Raw genomic sequence first — 20,138 nt, 5'->3', positions numbered from 1 at the left:
TTCATAACTGTGCACTACAACAAAACTGTAATCACAGTTAAATTAGAATGTAATCCCAGGACAATTTTAAGCAAAATAGCCCACAGTACTGCCTGTGAAATAGTGAAGGAGGGCATTTCTGTATTCCATGACTTTTTTGGGGGTTAAGAATGGGTTTATATGATTTCTCATTTTTGTAGTTTTTATTTATTCTATCAGTCTTTAACAAATGTTTATTGCTGCAATTTTTCAGTGTATCATTGTTTTACTGCCCTTGTAGTACTGGAATTTAGTTGGAAGAATAAAACATTTACTTCTAATCTCTTTGTTTTTAATATGCAGGTGGCACTTCTGTGTATAAATAAAAATCCATGTTTAAATAAAGCATTAATTTACTAGCAACTGAAGTAGGTGAGAGTTTAGTTTAGAAGAGGGAAATAGATGGAAATATTGAGTAATTCTGCAGAGCCCAGGAAATCATTCTTCTATTAAATTTAGATCAGCTGCTTCATGTGGAAGCCTATCTTTTTATATAACTGACCACAATCTTCTCAATTAATATTACTAATCTACTCAGCATCTATTCATTTTTCACCCCCAGATTTCAGTGATATCAATGAGTAAGACAGACCAGGCAATTTTTCCCACTGTGGGACTACAAGATGGTTTTTTTGGATTAAGCTGCGGCAACCACATGTGTCTATATGCAGGGATTGACAAACCGTAGATTTCAGCCAGTTGCTCTGAGCGCCCCATTCACCAGTGCTTCGCGCATGCGCAGTGCGGGGCTGGTGAGTGGCTCTCACCAGAGTTTGCCAAGCCCCGTCTATATGAATGTTCTATATGAATGTTAGAATTTGACATCCCACCAATGCTATTGTATTGGGAAACGTTTATTTTGTCTTATTTTGGTATTTAAAGTTGAACTGACATGGCTAAAGACTCAGTTCCAGTGTGGAGATATGAACTGTTGCCTCCTGTTTGACAAACAGGCTCTAAGCAATCTTTACAACATCCATTTTTGGAAAGGTGCTCTTATTTCAGTTCCTCACAAACCCATATGTACTGGAATAGTGATGTCACTAATACCAAAGAGATGCATATAGCTCTACTTGTAACCTGAATTTCTGTGGACTGGACACAATTTACTCCTACTGAGTGTGCTTGGACTGTTGAGGTTGGAAGATGAGTATAGTAGACAAGCAAACCCATTTAGAGTTTCCCTTATGCTTCTTGAGGTACAAGGACAAATATTCAGGTTCCTTTCAAAATCCAAAGCAGGGAATATGAATTGTCACCACTGACATGCTTGCAATCTGCTTCTTAACCCTTCTCCACTACTTTTGAATGCACCATTGAGCTGTGAATGTGGGGAAGATGGCTGCTGTGTCAGAATGGAATTGTAGCTAAACACCAGCATCCTAATATACTGCATTGTTTTTCAGAGCATCCCTCCTCCTAAATTGATAGGTAGGTGGTATCCACTTGAGTGAATTTTATCAAGCACACCATCTATACATTTCTTAATATGCTCTGATGATCGGGCATCGTTGAACAGGGCTAAGCTTGAAGTGGAAGGATAGTTTATGTACATAACACATGCTGTCTCACTACTAGTCATGCTTATGCAGGCCCTCCATCTCCACAACATATGTTCTAAGTATAGATTGCTTGATGCCTGTTTGAAAATTTAGCATGAAGCAGATGGATGGAAAAAATGCTTATAGTTGATACCTGAAAAACTCTAGGTAACCTTAGCCAAATTCAAGGTTTTAAAAAAATTGATAATAGATGGTTGGTTTTTAAACATTTTGTTACTGTCTCTTATTGATTACTTAAAGCATTATTATGATTGATAAAACAAATGTCAAAGCAAAGTAAGCATCTTTAAATCAAACTCTGTCCCCAACCAGCATTTTTCTTTCTTGGCCTACGTACCTTTTGATTATCAATGGAAATATTTTAATTGAAGTGTACACAGGAAAGTTGACATTTACTGATAAATTAATCCTTTCAAGCTTGGCTATAGACTATTTAGCTACTGCTTTTATTTTGGCCCCCTCAAACTCAGGACATTTATTGTGCATTTCTAGCATGTGAAGGCTCTGATGGCAGAGGGCGTAGCCTAAGCATGATGGGTTTTTGTAGTCTTTTCTCATACTTGAGAGCTATTCCTTGAAGGGACTAACTATACTGACCTCTTGTTTAAAAATAAAAGTCATTGGAGAAAAACCTGTAAGTTACAATTCACTTATTGAATTTTCTGTAGTTCTTACCAACTGTCTCTAACAAGAGGAAAGATGCATTGGTTTAAAACAGGTGACTGGTATGTCTTACTAGTTCTTTTCCTCAAGCTGTAGCGCATGGGCATTTTTAGCCTACTGTAAACAATGTTAGGTAAAATTTACCAAGGGTCATAGTGAATTCTCCCTTGCTGACCATTTTAAATCAGATTAGGTGCTTTTAAAAAGCTATGCTGTAGGGCTTATTTTGAGGAAGTTCTATGGTTCATGTTGTACAGGAGATGCAGATCAGTAATCTTTCGGAATCTAGGACTGTGGTTTTGTTTGAACACTTTTTTTCCTTTCATTTTAAATCCCTTTAGTGCAAAGTTTCTTTCTTTCTTTTCGGTGCTTTTGGAGTAGGCACAGAAGATGACAGTGTGATGTGGGAAGCCTGTTAGAACAAGGGTGGGTAAGATAGGGTCCGCACCCATCCTGGCAAGAGACTGGTCCACAGCCACCTTGTCACTCCCGCACCTCCAGGCCAATCAAGGCCTCGGGGGAATGCATAATGTCTCATCCCTCCTCCCTTCAGGGATGGCCTGCAACCACTCCCAAAATTTGTGAAAGTCCCCTGCCCCCTCCCTGGTAAAAATGTAAAAAATTATTGCCCACCCGTGTGTTAGAGCCACCATATTTCTATAGATGGGCTTGTGGCAGAGTATTCTGCTTAGGTATTATGTAAAATTCGTTCCTTGCAGTTGGATTGTTGCATTTCTTCCATTGACTTGGGATCTGCATGGATGTAGCACTTGAGTGATATTTTTTGCCAGTCTTGTGAAAAGCTACATGTAACCTACAATCCAAAAGCAAAAAGCAGTTGCATGCAGTTAACATTTTTTTCATTTAATAAAATTACAATACAGCTTTAACACATTCCTGAAATCTGAAATTTCACTGTTGCATTTGTACAGATTCTGACCCAAAAAGCAGTTGTGGCATGGTTGTGAAGTTATTGGGAGGTGTGCAGTGAGAGTTGTGATACTGATACCCAACTCAGAAGGCAGCACTGCTGCAAGCTGCAGTGCAGAAGGGTGGCCGGAAGGCTGTGGGTTCTGTTCCCACAAAGAGAGAGGGGCAATTCTTGGTTTATCCTAAGTGGAGCACAAGATCTGGGCCAAGAAATGAATGTAGTGGAACGGCTTGGTAATAACAACCCAAATAAATTAAATAGTATGAGAAGGGGGGGTGGAAGACATCAAAGCAGCCTACCACAGTAGCATTTAATTTTAGAAAGGGAACTACACAAAAATGAGTAAGCTAGTTAAATGGAAATTAGAGTGCAGTCACAAAATGATATGCCCACATGCTGCATGGAAACTTGAAAAAAAAATCCCAAATGTATTCTTAGGGGGGAAAAAAGTACCACTGTGGCTAAATAAAGCGAAAAGCAGAGGCAAAAAGGCATTGTTCAAAAATGGTTCACTGGTGCTTAACACTTTTTTTTAAACCGTTAGGGCTTTTTGAAGGGATAGATGTACAGTGCCAATGAAAGTAAAATACATCTGATGGACAGGCAGTGACACTTCTAAGCGTCAAATCTTCAATTTACAGCCATTGATTTGACCTTTGGGAGAACTAAGACAAGAGGTCATAACACTTGGAAAGGAAAGCCTATCATTTCACAAGCTAGGACAATTAATTGCTGGGTTTGAATATATCACTTCTATAGAAGTGGGCACACTTTCTATGCTTTACTTCTCATTAACTAATAGTCCAGATCATTTTACAATATCTTTCATCACTGTTCTGTGTCCATTCAATCCTGTTTTATTCTCTAGTCCAGTGTTTCCCAATTGGTGCTCTGCAGAACCCTGGGCTGGAGCAGGTCCCGAGCGCACGCCCCCCTTCCCCCCCCTGCGCACGTGTCCTCCCACCCCAGCCCCAAAGCGTCTCTCCCCCGCCCCTGCTTGTTGCAACCTTCCCTGAGCTCCCCCTGGCTGGCTGCTGCTGCCCTGCGCAGCATGCTCCAACCAGTGGGTGGAGAGATGCCCAGACGTAACGTCATGGCCTGGGATTTTAAACTTGCTGGGCACTGTGATGCGCCACATGGCTGAGTTGCGGGTTCGGAGTCGGGGGACAAAGTGCAGACTCCGGCCCCGCGAAGTGGAAGGCAGGAGGTACGGGGGAGAGGGAGGGAAGGGAAGGGAAGGGGCTTGTGCAGAGGGGAAGGGTTGGGAAAGCAAGGTGCTTGTGCGGAGGCGAAGGGGAAGGCAAAGGGACGGGTGCAGGAGAGACAAATGCCAGGGGGCCAAGCGCAGACAATGAGGAAAAGGGCAGGAGGGGAGGTGTCAGTGGGAGGGGGACAAGGTGATGCTGGGAGGGGAGAGGGTAAGGGCATTGGGGGCTAGAAGGGTGAGGGGAGGTGCTAGGTGAAGGCTTGAAAGAAGGGGTGGGCATGAGGAAGGCTGGGATGGAGCAAGTCATGAGAGAGGGCACGGGCATGAGGGTGGTGAGGGGTGGGCATCAGGGAAAAATGGAGCAAAGGGGGCAGGAGAAGTGAGGGAAGGGGGAGGCACCAGGAGTAAGGGAACGTGCAGGTTCCAGGAGATTCTGGGGGTGAAGCAGAAAGGCAGACACCTGTAGTAGAGGGACCATCAGAGGAGAGAGGCAGGGCGGGTTTGTAGAGGGAGGTGTTAGAAGAGGGGATGAGGAGGGGTAGCTCACATGATCAGAGTGGGGCTACTGGAGAAGTGGGCACAAGGAGGAGAGAAGGGCTGGTGGAGGGGGGCAGGTCGCAGGAGGGCTGAGGGCAGTGAGAAGAGCAGGAGTCAGGACAGCAGAGGAGGGTGAGGAGTCGGGGGGCAGCAGGCACCAGGGGAGCTGACGTGGCAGCAGAGGGAAAAGGTAGTGGTTTAAAAATATTTATTAATAACTTGGGTGGCACATCCAAACAAGCCACATGAACTCAATACTGGTGCACAACACAAAATACATTTTGCTCATGTGAGGAAACTGTTAGGCTATGTCTACACTGGTTGTTTCTTGCGCAAGAACACATCCACTCTTCCATGTATGAGCTGTGCTTTTGCACAAGAGCATCTATGGCAGTGTGGATGTACCACTTGCCCAAGAAAGTGCAGGTGGCCATTTTAGCCATAGGGCTTTCTTGCTTAAGAAATTCATGTTATCTATCTACACTGGCCTCTTGTGCAAGAATAGTTGCTCAAAAGGGCTTATCTCTGAGTGGGAGCATCATAGTTCTTGCGGAAGAAGCCCTGATTTCATACATGAGAACGTTAGTTTACTTGCGCAAGAACACACGGCCAGTGTAGACAGCAAATTTTTGCACAAGATTGTGCTAGTGTAGACACAGCCAAGGGGAGGGAGGAAGGCAGGGGCAGGGAATCAGCACTGGCTCAGCATGTCTACATGGTTTGGGGGAAGGTGCAGGGAAACTGAGCTCAGCTGGGTTGCAGAGAGAGGGTAAGTTTAGAAGATAGGATACACAAAGAACAAGTTAAAAATCACTTAGGAAAGTTAGATGTCAGCAAGTCACCAGGTCCTGATGAAATGCATCCCAGGATACTCAAGGAGCTGATAGAGGAGGTATCTGAGCCTTTAGCTATGATCTTTGAAAAATCATGGCAGACAGGGGAGATTCCAGAAGACTGGAAAAGGGCAAATATTGTGCCCATCTATAAAAAGGGGAATAAGAACAACCCAGGAAACTACAGACCGGTCAGTTTAACGTCTGTCCCAGGGAAGATAATGGAGCAGGTAATTAAGGAAATCATATGCAAACACTTGGAAGGTAATAAAGTGATAGGGAATAGCCAGCATGGGTTTGTGAAGAACAAGTCATGCCAAACTAATCTGATAGCTTTCTTTGATAAGATAATGAGCCTTGTGGATAAGGGAGAAGCGGTGGATGTCATATACCTAGACTTTAGTAAGGCATTTGATACGGTCTCGCATGATATTCTTATTGATAAACTAAGCAAATATAACTTAGATAGGGCCACGATAAGGTGGGTGCATAATTGGCTGGATAACCGTAGTCAGAGAGTTGTTGTTAACTGTTCTAAATCCTGCTGGAAAGGGATAACAAGTGGAGTTTCTCAAGGGTCTGTTTTGGGACCCGTACTGTTCAATATCTTCATCAATGATGTAGATATTGGGATAGAGAGTACGCTTATTAAGTTTGCAGATGATACCAAACTGGGTGGGGTTGCAACTTCTTTGGAGGATAGGGACATAATTCAAAATGACCGTAGCAAGTTAGAGAAATGGTCAGAGGTAAACAGGATGAGGTTTAATAAAGAGAAATGCAAAGTGCTCCACTTAGGAAGGAACAATCAGTTCCATACATACAAGATGGGAAGCGACTGTCTAGGAAGGAGCATGGCGGAAAGGGATCTAGGGGTCATAGTGGACCACAAGTTGAATATGACTCAACAGTGTGATGCTGTTGCAAAAAAAGCAAATATGATTCTAGGTTGTATCAACAGGTGTGTTGTAAGCAAAACTCGTGAAGTTATTCTGCCGCTCTACTCTGCACTAGTTAGGCCTCAGCTGGAGTACTGTGTCCAGTTCTGGGCGCCACATTTCAAGAAAGATGTGGAGAAATTGGAAAGGGTACAGAGAAGAGCGACAAGAATGATTAAAGGTTTAGAGAACATGACCTATGAAGCCAGGCTTCGTGAACTGGGCTTGTTTAGTTTGGAAAAAAGAAGATTAAGGGGGGACATGATAGCGGTTTTCAAATATCTAAAAGGGTGTCACAAGGAGGAAGGAGAAAATTTGTTCCTCTTGGTTTCTGAGGACAGGACAAGGAGTAATGGGCTTAAAGTGCAGCAAGGGAGGTTTAGATTGGACATTAGGAAAAAATTCCTAACTGTCAGGGTGGTCAAATATTGGAATAAATTGCCAAGGGAGGTGGTGGAATCTCCCTCTCTGGAGATATTTAAGAACAGGTTGGATAGACATTTGTCAGGGATGGTGTAGACGGAGCTTGGTCCTGCCTTGAGGGCGGGGGGCTGGACTCGATGACCTCTTGAGGTCCCTTCCAGTCCTATGATTCTATGCAGAGTGGGGAGCTGGGCTGTGAGGTGGGTTGGTGTGGGGGGGGGGACCCCTCAGAGCTCAGTTTGACTGCAGGAGGAGGGAGGTGCTGGGAACCGGGGCTAGACTCAACGGGGGTGAGGGTGGGGGAAGAACAGGGAATCGGCTCTTGGCTCAGCAGTTTTGTGGGGCTTGGAGGAGGTGCAGGGAAATTGGGCTCAGCTGTGCTGTGGGGGAAGCGTGCAGTGCTCAGCTGGGCTGAGGTGGATGGGGGAGGGCATACAGAACAGACTGGCAGCTCAGCTGGGCTGTGAGGGCCTGCAGGGAACTGGTGCTGCACTCCCTTGGATTGTGGGGGATGGTTTTGGGGGAAGTGCAGGGAACCAGCAGGGGTGGGCAGCTTAGTTCAGTTGCAGAGGATAGAGGTGCAAAGAAGCCTAGTGTGGAGGGGGGGGGGGGAACCAGGAGCCCTGAAATGACCTCCCCTGGTCCAAAAATTCCCCATCTGGGACCAGTCAGGTCTAGAGGGTGCCAGATCAGGGAGGTCCAACTCCTACCCAAGTCCCCTCCTCGCACCCTCCCTCGTAGCCAGATACCCTACATCCAGCCTGCTTCTGCACCCTACCTACCACCCAGACCTTGTCTCCTTCCGCCCCCCAGCTCCCTCCCAGATCCTGCACCCCATCCCTATCCCGCTCCTTTGCAGTCCTGCCATCCACCCTAGTACCGCCCTGGCCCCAGCACCTTGCTTCACACCCCAGGACTCAGCACCGCCCCGGCCCCGGCCCCAGCACTCTGCCATCCACGCTAGCACCCAGCAGCACCCTGTTCCTTGTCCCAGCACCCTGCCAGTCACCCTAGTGCCCAGCAGGACCATGTCCCTGACCCCAGCACTATGCCACCTGCCTGCCCCAGCACCTTGCCCCAGCACCCTGCCACCTGGGCCAGCATCCTTCCACCCAGCAGCACCCTCTCTCCAGCCCCAGCACCCACCAGCACATCTGGGACCACATTAGTGAGGCTTGGGGTTTTTTTGGAGGAGCTTTTTTTTTTTTTTTTGCATCTCACTTGTGTGGCCCCAACTGACTTTTCTGTGGGTCAGTGACCTTTGACTCATAACAGGTTCCTCACCCCTCTCACATATAAAGACAATGCTAAAACCTTTTGAGTTTGACATATTTTATTTAAAAATGAAGCCAGGCCAACAAGACCCCAATTGGGACCAAACCCCCATTTCACTGCAGCATCATAACACTCGTGCACCACCTGACCCCAAGTCTGAGCCTATCATACACTGGAACCCCCTGTCCTGAGCCTCTTACATCCCCAAACTCCTGCATCCCCACATCCTCAGTCTTCTGCCACAACATTCCTCCACCATCCACACATCACAAATCTTTGCGCTCGCCCATCATACTCACAAACTTCTTGTCCTGAGTCCTTCATATCCAGCCCAAACTCCTGCACCCTCACATCCACAAGCCCTGGCTTGCTCAGCACCCCAACCTTCCACCTGAACCCAACACTCCCCAGCCTAGAGCCCCCTCCCTGAGCCAACATCCCCTTCTCCTGCATCCAAATTCCCTCCCAGAGCTTGTACTTCTCACCCCTTCCCACACCCAAATCCCTCATTCCCACCCCATACCTCACTCTCACTAGGTTGAGACAGGTATAAGGGCTGGGGATAGCAAGTGATGGAGAGGAGGGGAACAGAGCGGATGAGGCCTCACAGAAGGGAGATGGGGGTGGAGTGGGGGGGGGGTTTGGGGAAGGAATGTGATTTTCATGAATTGGTGGGTCCCTCTCTCCTCCCCCACCTCCTACTTTTTTTTTTTTTTTTTTTTTTGCGCTTTACAAGCCATGGGGTTCCTTGTAATTCTAAAAAGCTGAAAAGGGTTCCTTGGCCAAATAAAATTGGGAAACACTGCTCTAGTCAAATAGTATGAAGGTTCTCTAGAGCCATGGTCCCCAACACGGTGCCCGCGGCATTTGCATGCGCCCGCCAGGTGCTCGGGGCTGGCCTGGCCCCGGGCACCTGGCGCGCGGCGCTTGGCGGGGGGAGCGCCGGCCCCGGGCACTTGCGGGGGGAGGGTGGGGGGAGCGCCAGGCCCGGGCGCATGGCGCTTGGAGGGGGCCCCGCCCCCGGGCATGCGGCTATGGGGGGGGCTGCCCCCGGGCGCCCGGCAGGCGAACGGCCACGCCCCCTGGCGCCCGGCAGGCGAACGGCCACACCCCCTGGCACCCGGCAACCTGAAAAGGTTGGGGACCACTGCTCTAGAGCCTAGAACTAAACAATTGAGCTGTAATTGCTTTGAAACACCATCTTAAATTATTTCTAGTTCACATTTCTAAGTAGTGAGGGTGTTAAGACAGCATTGGTAACTAGTATTTTACAGTTAAAGGCTAATGATGTTCTAGGCTGGGACCTCGTATTCAGTTTCTTAGTTTTACTAGAACTGAGCCAATCATGCAAAACCACTTGCGTAACAAGAAGCTTCAGTTATTTGTGCCTTTTCACAAACTTTGTAGCAATTGAGTTTTACTAAAGTCTAATCTACTTGGATTATTCCGAGTACAAGTATCCTCAAGCAGAAACTCAATTTATTATTGTCAGCTCTTTTTGGCAAGGAAAGACAATTATCAGCTTACTCCATTTTCTTTGAACTCCTGCTGACTGACACATACACACGATGCTTCTACTGTTACCTGAAAGGGCAGATGAAATGACTTAAGTTACCATTTTGCTGTAATTTGATAAATCTATATATTTCTGTTTCAACTTCAGTTGCAGCCTGTACACGTCTGCTGGATTTCAGTCTGACCAAGTTCAAATTTAATCAAAATACAGAGTTTAAGGGGGGATGGGTATATTGAGATGTTCTGTCTGCTCAGTTTCATCTGTTGTAAATTTTTTTCCATTTTGTCTTGTTTTGAAATTTGCACATAGGGTTTTAGTCAATTAGTAAACAGCACTGTGGGGGTTTCCTCTCAGCAGTAGCATCAGATGCTTAGATGTTTACATTTCCTTGTGTTAATTTCCCCAGAAGTTTGACCTTAATATTCAGGAGTTGTGTATTTCAGCACTTTCCTTGCTGGATGTGACATCTCTTGGCTTACCCAATTCTTGTTCTGCCTATGCCAATATCAACTTGTGAATGATGCATCTTAAAATCCATCATCTCTGAGCACCGCCCATTTTTTTTTCCAATCCCAGTTTGTCTCAACATTTTCTTCTGGCAGTGCCTCAAATCTGTTCCTTAAAGTTAGAAATCCTCATAATACATTTTTTTAATTTTATACTGCTTTTCTTTAGCACTTAAACTGATGAATTGCAGTGTAGCAATGCAGCTTCTGTGGTCACTGCTTACATCTTGAACAGATTATTTAACTCAAGGCAATGCAAATGTGGTTAATCCCCTCCTCCCCCCAAAAATCTGGTGAATTACATGTTTGTGTGTGAGGGAATGGGGCAGCGGTGGGCAAAAGGGCCTCTACAGGATGGATTCGGCCTAAGTGGGTGATCTGGCCTGTGGAGGCCCTGCTTCTGCCCCAGGAGGGGGGGGGGGGGGGGGGGGGGATGGATAGGACAGAGCAGAGAAGGCTTTGCATGCTTCCCTGCCCCCAGGAGCATGTGGTGCTTTGAAGTGCCATGTGCTGCTGGGTGGGGGGAGGAGACTTCATGCACTGCTCTGCCATCAGGGCCAGGAGGCAGGGGAGAGGCATGAAGCTTCCCTGCCCCAGAGCCTGTAGCATGTCAAAACACCATATGCTCCTCACAGGGTGGGATGAGACTTCCTGTGCTCTCCCATCCCCAGGCACTGATTAGCCTGGGGGTAAGGGAGCGTGCCAAGCCTCTTTCAGGGCATGGGTGCCTAATGGGAAGGGGAGGGGGCAAAGAGGCTCTTCCACCCCCAGACTAATCAAAAATTTTTGAAGTGCCCTCTGGGCAAAAATTGCCCATCCCTGGAATACAGCCAGTCCCCGAGTTATGTACCAAACACTACGTCGTAACTTGATCTGTTCGTAAATTGGATTACATTCACTTACGTACGGCCATGCTGTTTGTAAGTGTGGATTTCGTTTGTAACTTGGGGACCGGCTGTATAGGAGGTTGGCCGTAAATATGAATAGTTGTAAGCTGATGTGTTCGTAACCCGGTAGCTGGCTGTATAGGGCATTTCTAAGAGTTAGGTCAGATACTTAGCACTGTTAAATTGTCTTACCATTTTGGTTGATAGTTCCCAACACATGCTTTCCCTAGTTGCTCTTTCTAGTCCTTGATTCTGACATTCTTGTTGCCAAGAACAAGGATTAAGTCATGGTTAGCTATTGTCAGTCCCATTTTGGAGGGAACTGCATAACTTTATCCTCATTAGTTTGTTCCTTTGTCAGAACATAGTGCTATATGATTGACATCTTATGATGGGTTAAGGTTCCCAGTTGACTGATCTCCTACCCTCCCTCCCCAATCTGTCAATGAGCATGACTGCCTGTTACAATGGCCAGAGTAAATGAGATTTCTTCTCTTGCTTGAAGCATGTGCCTAGATCAGTATGTTTTCACAAGGCTCAACCTTTCCCATTTTATCCAGTCTTGGGCATAACAGCCATTGCCAGATGCATCAGGCTCAGGAGAGCTTATGTACATCAGATACCCTCAAAAGAATGTATTTATTGTATAGAAGGGCAAGTTCTATTTTTTTCTGACAAGACTTGACAGTTCACAGGGATACACTGTGGAATATTCTGCAGTACAACATCATTCTATTCAAAAACATCAAGGTCACAGGACCAGATGGGAAATGTTCTCCAAGGCTAACCAGCCCGTGTGGTTCAGTGTGGATGTCGGCATGAAACAGGGCTACATATTTGACACTGCCATAACCCAGATTATGAATTATTTAGAAACAAGCACCAATATATCATGATAGATGAGACATGTAGATGTTTTCACCCTGTGTGCCAACAGTGGTGTAGAATGAAGATAAGAATTGCAGACAATTTAGAAAAAATAGGCCCTTGCAAGGCTCAAAATTAGTTTTGCTAAAACAAACATCCTTAAAACACAGATGTGAAGCAATAGCATTTAGAAGGCAAAAATATTGAAGTATAGTTCATTTACATGAGTAGCATATGAGTCAATTATGATCTCAAAGCAACATCAAGGATAGGAAAGGGAGTTACAGCATTTATTAAACAATGCATAGAAATAACTGGCACTTTAACAAAACAAATATGCAAACTTGAGGGAAATGTACAGCAGAAAAGGATAAATATAGCTAGGGATCTATTAAAAAACAGACAAAACTATACACCACAGAAAACAAGCACATACAAAAATATTCTGGTCATTGGAAAATCACATTTTGTTTCTTCCCAATTCAAATGATGCTGGACAAACTTGGGATATGTAATCTAGCTGCCCACACCCAGCCTCCCACATGAAGCTGTCAAATAGAAACACTTGTGAAACAAGTAGTGCATGCAAGAGAAACTGTAGCAGGGAGGCAGAATCATCAATATCGAATCCTAAGCCAGAAGGGACCACTGTCATCCAGTCTAACCTGTATAACAGGCTATAGGACTTCCCCAAAGTAACTTCTAGATTCTCTCTTACTTAAGTGGAAGCAGTGAAATGATAGAAAGGAATCATTTTTACCATGTGTGTCAACACTAGGAAGGGTATAAGTAATTACTTGTGTATGGGATATCTCATCTCCAGGAAATGCACTGGCTTCACCTACATTCAAACCTTACATCTTTCTGGTCATCACTACTGATAAGAACTATTGTTGGATTCAAGTCAAACTATATGAACAAGACTTCCTACAATAAGCAATATTGCCATGAATTGTGTTAACTAACATGTCTGAGTACATCTTGTGTATATTCTATCACAGAAATGTAAACATGCCATTTTTCACATTTAGCACTCTGCCTATACAGATCTATCCAGCTTCTCATTACTCAAGCATGGAATATTAAAACACAGCTACTAAGCACGTATGAACTTCAGTTGTTCAAGAGGGAAAAAAATGCCAAGAACGAGTAGATCATTAAGTACTTCCAAGGATAAACAGAGATTTGTTAAAGTAACTTTAGAGTGTAGTAATAGAGTAAGTGCAGAACAAAAACTAGGTAAAAAGAGGCACAATATAATCAAAACAAATGAGCAGAATTTATTTTTTCCTACATGGAAGGGGGTGCTTCAGGAATGCAATTATTCAGAAAGCAAGACAACCTAAGGAATTTAGTTTTTTTGAAGAAAATATGGGGAAAGTAGTCTTGGACAGCATGCAATTACCAGACAAAATTTCCATTAGTTGGGCTTCAGGAATAACTGCTAACCCTTGAGCAATGCAGCTCTTAGTAATGGTAGTAAGGTACTTTGGGCTGAAATCTGCACATAGCACACTGAGAATATAGCTAAGTACTATTCATCAGCTAATACCATGTGCTAAAATCACTTCAGAATGAAAGAAAATAAAACTTTGGTCCTTGCTTTAAAGTAGGCTAGTTTGTCCACACTATTGCATCATGAGATCTTCAATCTAACTTTAAAAAAGGTCCAACACACTGTACATAATCACTGTTTTTCCCCCCTGCCCAGGAAGTTACTTCAACAATAATCACAAGAGATTACTGTATGAGGATAATCTGCTTTGCAAGTTTTTAGAGCTGAAAAAATAATGTAGACTTGGTTTAGGAGCCCAATTTGTACCTCCACCCTGGTGGCACTTTACACACAATTCAGAATTGCTAGGGTTTTACTCTAGTTGTTCTGTCTTCATATCTACATGTCAGTAGGATGGCCTCATGATTAAACTTGCTTCATTGATTGTCCAGGGCACAAATAGTTTGAAACATTCTGTCTAGCGAGTGATGTCAGTGGCGGGACAGCTGTCATAACAGCATGTAAACAGTTGTATTAGGCCCATGCAGCTGTTTTCCTTGCTTGTCCCAGCACACAATAAAAATCTTGAGGGCAAGAATGCAAGGAGAAACAGGAATAAAGGGGTATTTTTTATTACCTTCCTTCAACATTAATAACTACTCAACATTCACTATTTTCTCCTATGCCAATAAGGAAATCTGACCGATAACAGGTTAACTAAAGGAGTATTTTTAAAAGGCTTATTTACCATCCAGCTGTAATGTTTTCAAATAGCACAGTATAGATGGCGACTGTCCCTTCAGGAATACTTTTCCTTCATTTTCCTTCATCCTTCATTACAGAAGTGTGGTTTTCTTCTGTTTATAGACAAGTCTTCCCAGAACACCATCACCAGGCTCATCAAATAGTTCTGCTCAGCCCACAGCAGCTGGTAGGGCAGTGCTCAGTGGGTGCTGGTGACAGACTTGCTATTGAATTTCTCAGAAAATCATATAGGCTTTTTGAAAATATGCAGTATCTGGAGGACATTTCATAACATCACTACTTAAATATTCATAGTTTATACATCTAAAAGAAAACGTCAACAAATTTCATTCTGGGCTCCTGGCTCTTCACCACCACTATGATCTAACATATATGTTATGTTACAAAAAAGGAAAACTAATACAGAACTGGTCAGAATTTTGCAATTTTAAGTGAATATTAAATTATGTACTAAAACTGACCCCTTGTCCATACAAAATGAAGTATAGAAAAGAGGTAGTATTTTGTTGGCAATTAGAATATAGTACATAAGTCAAATTCATCCTTAGTTAACTCAACATCAGTAGTTACAGCAGCGATTAATTTTTCCTAGCGGCTGTGCTGTTCTCCATGTGCTGTAATGAACCTTCACATGTAGACTTTTGTTCTATCATTTAACAGCCTCCCCAGGTGAGCCTTGCCACGTGATCGGTTTTCTGCTTGCTAGGCTTTATGAATCCTAAAAGTTCCAGTTCTGAAACAGCTCTAATAAAACGAGCACTGGAGGCTCTGGTAAAGGAAATCAACATGTGTAAATGTCATGATCAAAATAGCCAAATCGAATCAAGTCATCACTTAAATTTCTTTCTAGCATGGGAGGGAATTATTGGAGCACAGTAAGTACTGCTTCAGCAAGGTGAGGGCACAAATTCATTTAAATCAAGGCAACATGAATTCAGGCCTACAGAATATTTATTTTATAAACTCAAAATATTTAGAATTTTGTTTGTACACTCTGAGACAACAAAACTGGAATAAGGCAGGGAAGGACCCCATCCAACTGAATGAAACCTATCTGGTTGAAAAAAAATGCCATAGCTTTTGACTGCAATTCAAGCATTAATTATTTGTACTTGCATCATAAGTGAAGCGATGCCTTCAGTAGACTTGTTTGTGCCAGTCTCTCCACAACACCTAGATACAGTTGATTTTAAATGCAGATTTAATTTCCCCAGAAATATTAAATGGAAGTTGACACTTTAAAAGGAAACCTATAATAGACTATGGAACAATTAAATTAGGGCATATATTATACAAACAATATTCTGTGGCACATGGGACCTCATCTTGCCCAACCCTAAAAGAATTAAAGTATTGAAAAAATGTGTTCTATGACAAACGGTCAACCCTCCTTTATTTTGTATTGTTTAAAAAAAATAAAAAAAATAATTCAGCCCTCTTTCAGTCAGTTCTCAGTGAATGGGGAAGCTGCATTTGTAAAACTTTGGTTCATCCATGAGAAAAAGGCCACTGGCTTGCATGTAAGTGAACGTTAAAAAATAAATTCAGGAACAAAATAAAGGATACTGAATAATTTCATCCATCTGGTCTGTGGCCGTTGAATCTAAGTCTTTTCCTTCAACTGCAGTTACTACAGTTGAAAAAGCCTAAAGGGGAAAAAAAGCAGGTAAGATATATAACTCTCTCAACCACACATACCTCAGAGACCATACTTGCATTACACTTTCCTGTGAACACACACATCAGCAAAAATTAAAAGTCTAGAGGAAAAAGGTAGCTTTGTAAAGCATAACATCTGGTTTGCATGCAACATAAATAAGATACAAGCTGCAACAAGGAGTTTCAATGTGAGAGAGCAGTGCTGGTAATAAAAATGATTCCCAGCACTGGCAGGGGAGGTTGAATGGGATGGTGATTTGTGGGCATTACACATACTAGCAGAGACTGGAGTCAATATAATATGAGAAGACTTTGGCTTTCAAAAGTGGTGACATTGGAGAGAAACAAAAATCCATGCAAAAGTATCAAAATCTAGAGTCTTCACACACATATAGTCTTTGTTTTCATCTTCACGTACCTCTAACCAGTCAACAAGATTTATTAATCTGCCACACTCCAAATGAAGTTTATATGCTATGCATATGTCAGGAGCAGTGTTAGAAATGCATCCTACATCACTTTTCAAAGTTTGATTCTATAAAAAATAGAAAATGAGGGCAGTTATCACACCACAATTCGTTATCTTTAAACATCTCTAGTGTTGAAAGAAAATATGATCAACCTCACATAACTCAGGAAGTTAGCACTGTTGCCATTTTTTTCATATTTTTTGTCGCTGCCTTTAGAAGTATGGTGTGAAGTACCAACAAAACCAAAACCCCAACCTAAAACAAAAACAAAACCCTTCCCTCCACAAATCCACTGTGGATGCAAGAAATCTTAACATATCATCTGGTTTGCAAAAAGACATTATTCATCTTGTGCAATAACAATGGCCATTCAACACATGTCCCTATGAGTGAGTACTCCACTTTGGATGTACTTGCAGCCCTGCACTGCTGATTGGAGAACTTTGATAGCAGTGTCTATTAGGTCTGCACATGAGTTCTTTCTCCTTGTGCCCTACCATCAGTGTGCATGGGCTAATCCTGTCAATATTTCCTCTACCACAGAGTAACAGAAAAGAACTCTGAAGTAGAGGGGAAGAGGGTGAGTTGTGGAGCACTCATTGGGACCTCATCTCAAAGTGCAGTAATGATGGCTCAAACTAACTTCTTTTTCTCTTTGAAAGCGTCCCTATAGTCAGTGTTCCCTCTAAGCAGTGGGGCAGCACAGCTTCATGGGTGATTAATCAATCCTGCCCAGTCAGAGGCTCAGGGCTCCCTGAGCAGAGCTGACTAATTGGGTGGGCCTGATTAATCTCACCTGTGAAGCTCTGCTGCCCCACTGCTTAGAGGGAACACTGACTATGGGTGCTCCACTATAAATGGCTCCCAAGGTAAAAGGCTGGGACTTTGGAGATGAGTTAGTCACAGATCACAGTACTGTGGTGCCACAGATGGCATCGAAGGCTGAGTCCTTGTTGGCCATAATGTTCTGAAAAGATGTGGACTAATGCCCATACCACTGATCTACAAATCTCAGAGACAGGGACATTTCTGAAGAAGGCGATGGTTGGGGAGACTGACCTCGTGGAGTGTGTGCACATACTATATGGCGGGGTTGTGTTGCAAACTTGATAATGTTGTCTAATACAGTTCGAGACCTATTTGGAGAGTCTTTGGGCAGATACTGCAGAGAGCGTTGGACCTTTCTGCAATAGAGACAAAGCACTTAGACTTCCTGAAAGGCTTTGTCCTATCCAGGTAAAAGGCAAGGGCTCTCCAGGCATCTAGTGGATGTAGTGAAGCCTCTCTGTCTCAACAGACGGTGAATCAATTGATTCATATGCAATGGAGAGGTTAGCTTAAGAGATGAATTTTGGATGTGGCCTGAGCATAACCTTGTCCCAAAAGAATACAGTGTTCTAGGGATGTGCTATCAGAATGGCTATTTCTCCTATTCTCTTATAGGAGGTGATTGCTTACATACCTCTCAATGAAAGTGGCTTTACTGATGGCCTGATACACCAGCCACTAAAAGGTTTATCAGCACTGAATATCACTTTGCTTGTTAGGAGAAGATTGCTATTGTCACTATGTGGACTCAAAAGCTGAGAGATAATCTTTGTAGGGTCAGTATGCAGTCTAGGATCTTAGGAATAGCAAAGGATGTTGGGGAAACTTGTTGGGAAGTACACCAAAACCGAACCTGGACCATTTTTGCAGGTTAAGTATGGTATGCAGAGGACTGTCTCTTGTGTAGTTAATACATCTTGTACCTCCTTTGAGCAGGAGTTCTCTAGGTGCTGAAACCACAAAGTCATGCCTTGAAGTGAAGATTAGGATGTAGGGTGTGTCCTTTTTTCTGCAAGAGGAGGTATGGAGCGGACTGGAGACATTGTTGGATGTATCATAAGCTGTGACATGTAACGGTCCCAGGTCTCCCTCAGCCAAATAGGAGCAGTTGGTATGACATGTGTTCTCTTTCTTTTTAGCAGGATTTTTGACAATAGGAGGAAAGGCATAGAGGACCCTTTCCCTGGTGAGAAAGAGAGCGTTGCCCATGGAGTGTTATCTGATCCCTGCTCTGAAGCAGTAGCTGGGATATTTCTTGTTCAGGTAAGTGGCAAACTTATCTGTGGTTAGTCCCCCCCACTGCAAGAATATGTTGTGAAGAACAGTTGGTTTATCTCCCACTCGTGGTCCTGTGTGATTTGTGTTAAGACTGACCACTATCAAGTTTTGTCTGCCCAGGAGATAAGCCACTGACAGTATGAGGTCGTGGGAGATAGACCAGTTTGCACAGTGGAAAGGCAACCTAGCTCCCCCTGGTAGATTACTGTAGTCTCTTACAAGGATACCCTTTGCAGGAGAGGCACTTCTCAAAGTAGTGAGCCAGATATATCCTCTTGGGGGCAGGGTCTCCAATGGAAAAAAAAGGGGGGGGGGGGAGAAAAATGAAGGCATCAACTCACTCCCATGTCTTAAAAAAAAAAAAAAGAAAATTGGAAAAAAAAACCCCCTACAACTGGGGAGACTAGCTAGCTATAGAAATCTCAGAGGGGTAGTTGTATTAGTCTGTAACTAAAAAACAACTTAAAAAAATGGTCCTGTAGCACCTTAGAGACTATCCAAAAAATATAGAAAGTATAATGAGCTTTCATGGGCACAACCCACTTCTTCAGATGACAAATATGTAAGCTAAGGTAATGGCTGTAATTGACTGCCAACAGCTCCATCTCTAACTGGGGCAGCGGAGAGGGAAATGAGGAGGGTTAACTTGCATACGCTGGCTAGCCTTGTGGCAAGACACAGTGCATGTGTAGGCCTAATGGACATGGCTATAAAAGTTCTCCAATCAGTAGCTCAGGGATGCCAGCACACTTATACTGACACACCCACAGGGACACTACTCAAATCAGCAGCATGGCTACTTTACTGCTGTCTTTATTTTGACTGACAGCAGGTATTTTATTAAGTTTATTTTTGTTCTCTTTTGCTTGTTCTATTTTGTACACCACAGTAAGGAATATTTAATTATATGGATCAATGAAGATAAATTAATGAGGACAGAGACAAAGTGCTCATCATCTAATAAACAGATGTCAGATCTCTTTAGGGAGGGAAGCAATACAAGCATAAATATGTCTGCATACATTAACAAGCTTACTTGTTTTTCTTATAGGTTTATCTTCAACATGTATAAACCACCACCTCTTTAACTTCAGTTAGGTTGCATTATCTAAGAGCAAAAGTCTTCTGTGCTACTGTTGTGATCCATAGCACTGTAACATTAGCTCATAAATTTATCTATAGTACTTTACCTACATTAAATAGGTCAGGATCTTTTGCTGTGAACAACACCATTGATTCTGAGGCTATCAGCTGCTAATAATGGGGCTAAAACCCATACTTAAACATCTGGTTGTTATACAGAAAATACATTTTAAAAATGCCTAGCACGGATATCACCATAAGCAAAGGTTTTACAAAACAAAGAAAAATATTAACAGGAAATGAAGATAATTCCTTGCCTGATTTAAATTTCTAAATTTGCCTTTTACAACTGAGTCTTCTCATTTGTGAGCTTTAAATCCAGTCCAGTTGGTTTCAG

At 43.4% G+C, this 20,138-nt stretch overlaps 1 protein-coding gene and 1 long non-coding RNA gene across 8 annotated transcripts in view; both read right to left on the bottom strand.

Annotated features, from left to right (window-relative positions):
* Positions 1–98: 98 nt before the first annotated feature.
* Positions 99–10,831, bottom strand: LOC142827827 (uncharacterized). Its single transcript, XR_012902594.1, has 2 exons — positions 9,915–10,831; positions 99–3,057 (listed from the first exon to the last, which is right to left on the bottom strand). It is a non-coding gene; the product is annotated as an uncharacterized LOC142827827 (long non-coding RNA).
* Positions 10,832–12,439: 1,608 nt separating this feature from the next.
* The window catches only part of ORC3 (origin recognition complex subunit 3), a 69,204-nt gene continuing 61,505 nt past the window's right edge, over positions 12,440–20,138 (bottom strand). For all 7 annotated transcript variants that reach the window (XM_075923856.1, XM_075923853.1, XM_075923854.1 and 4 more), the window contains 3 exons: positions 16,501–16,617; positions 15,990–16,069; positions 12,440–15,182 (listed from right to left, as the gene is read on the bottom strand). In XM_075923856.1, coding sequence (XP_075779971.1) covers positions 15,077–15,182; positions 15,990–16,069; positions 16,501–16,617 — 303 coding nt within the window. In that variant the 3' untranslated portion in view covers positions 12,440–15,076. The remainder of the gene's footprint in view (positions 15,183–15,989; positions 16,070–16,500; positions 16,618–20,138) is intronic.

The sequence above is a fragment of the Pelodiscus sinensis genome, chromosome 3 (assembly GCF_049634645.1).
Source record: "Pelodiscus sinensis isolate JC-2024 chromosome 3, ASM4963464v1, whole genome shotgun sequence".
Taxonomy (NCBI): domain Eukaryota; kingdom Metazoa; phylum Chordata; order Testudines; family Trionychidae; genus Pelodiscus; species Pelodiscus sinensis.
Note: the sequence above shows the minus strand (reverse complement) of the source record. Positions and strands in the feature narration are given on the sequence as shown.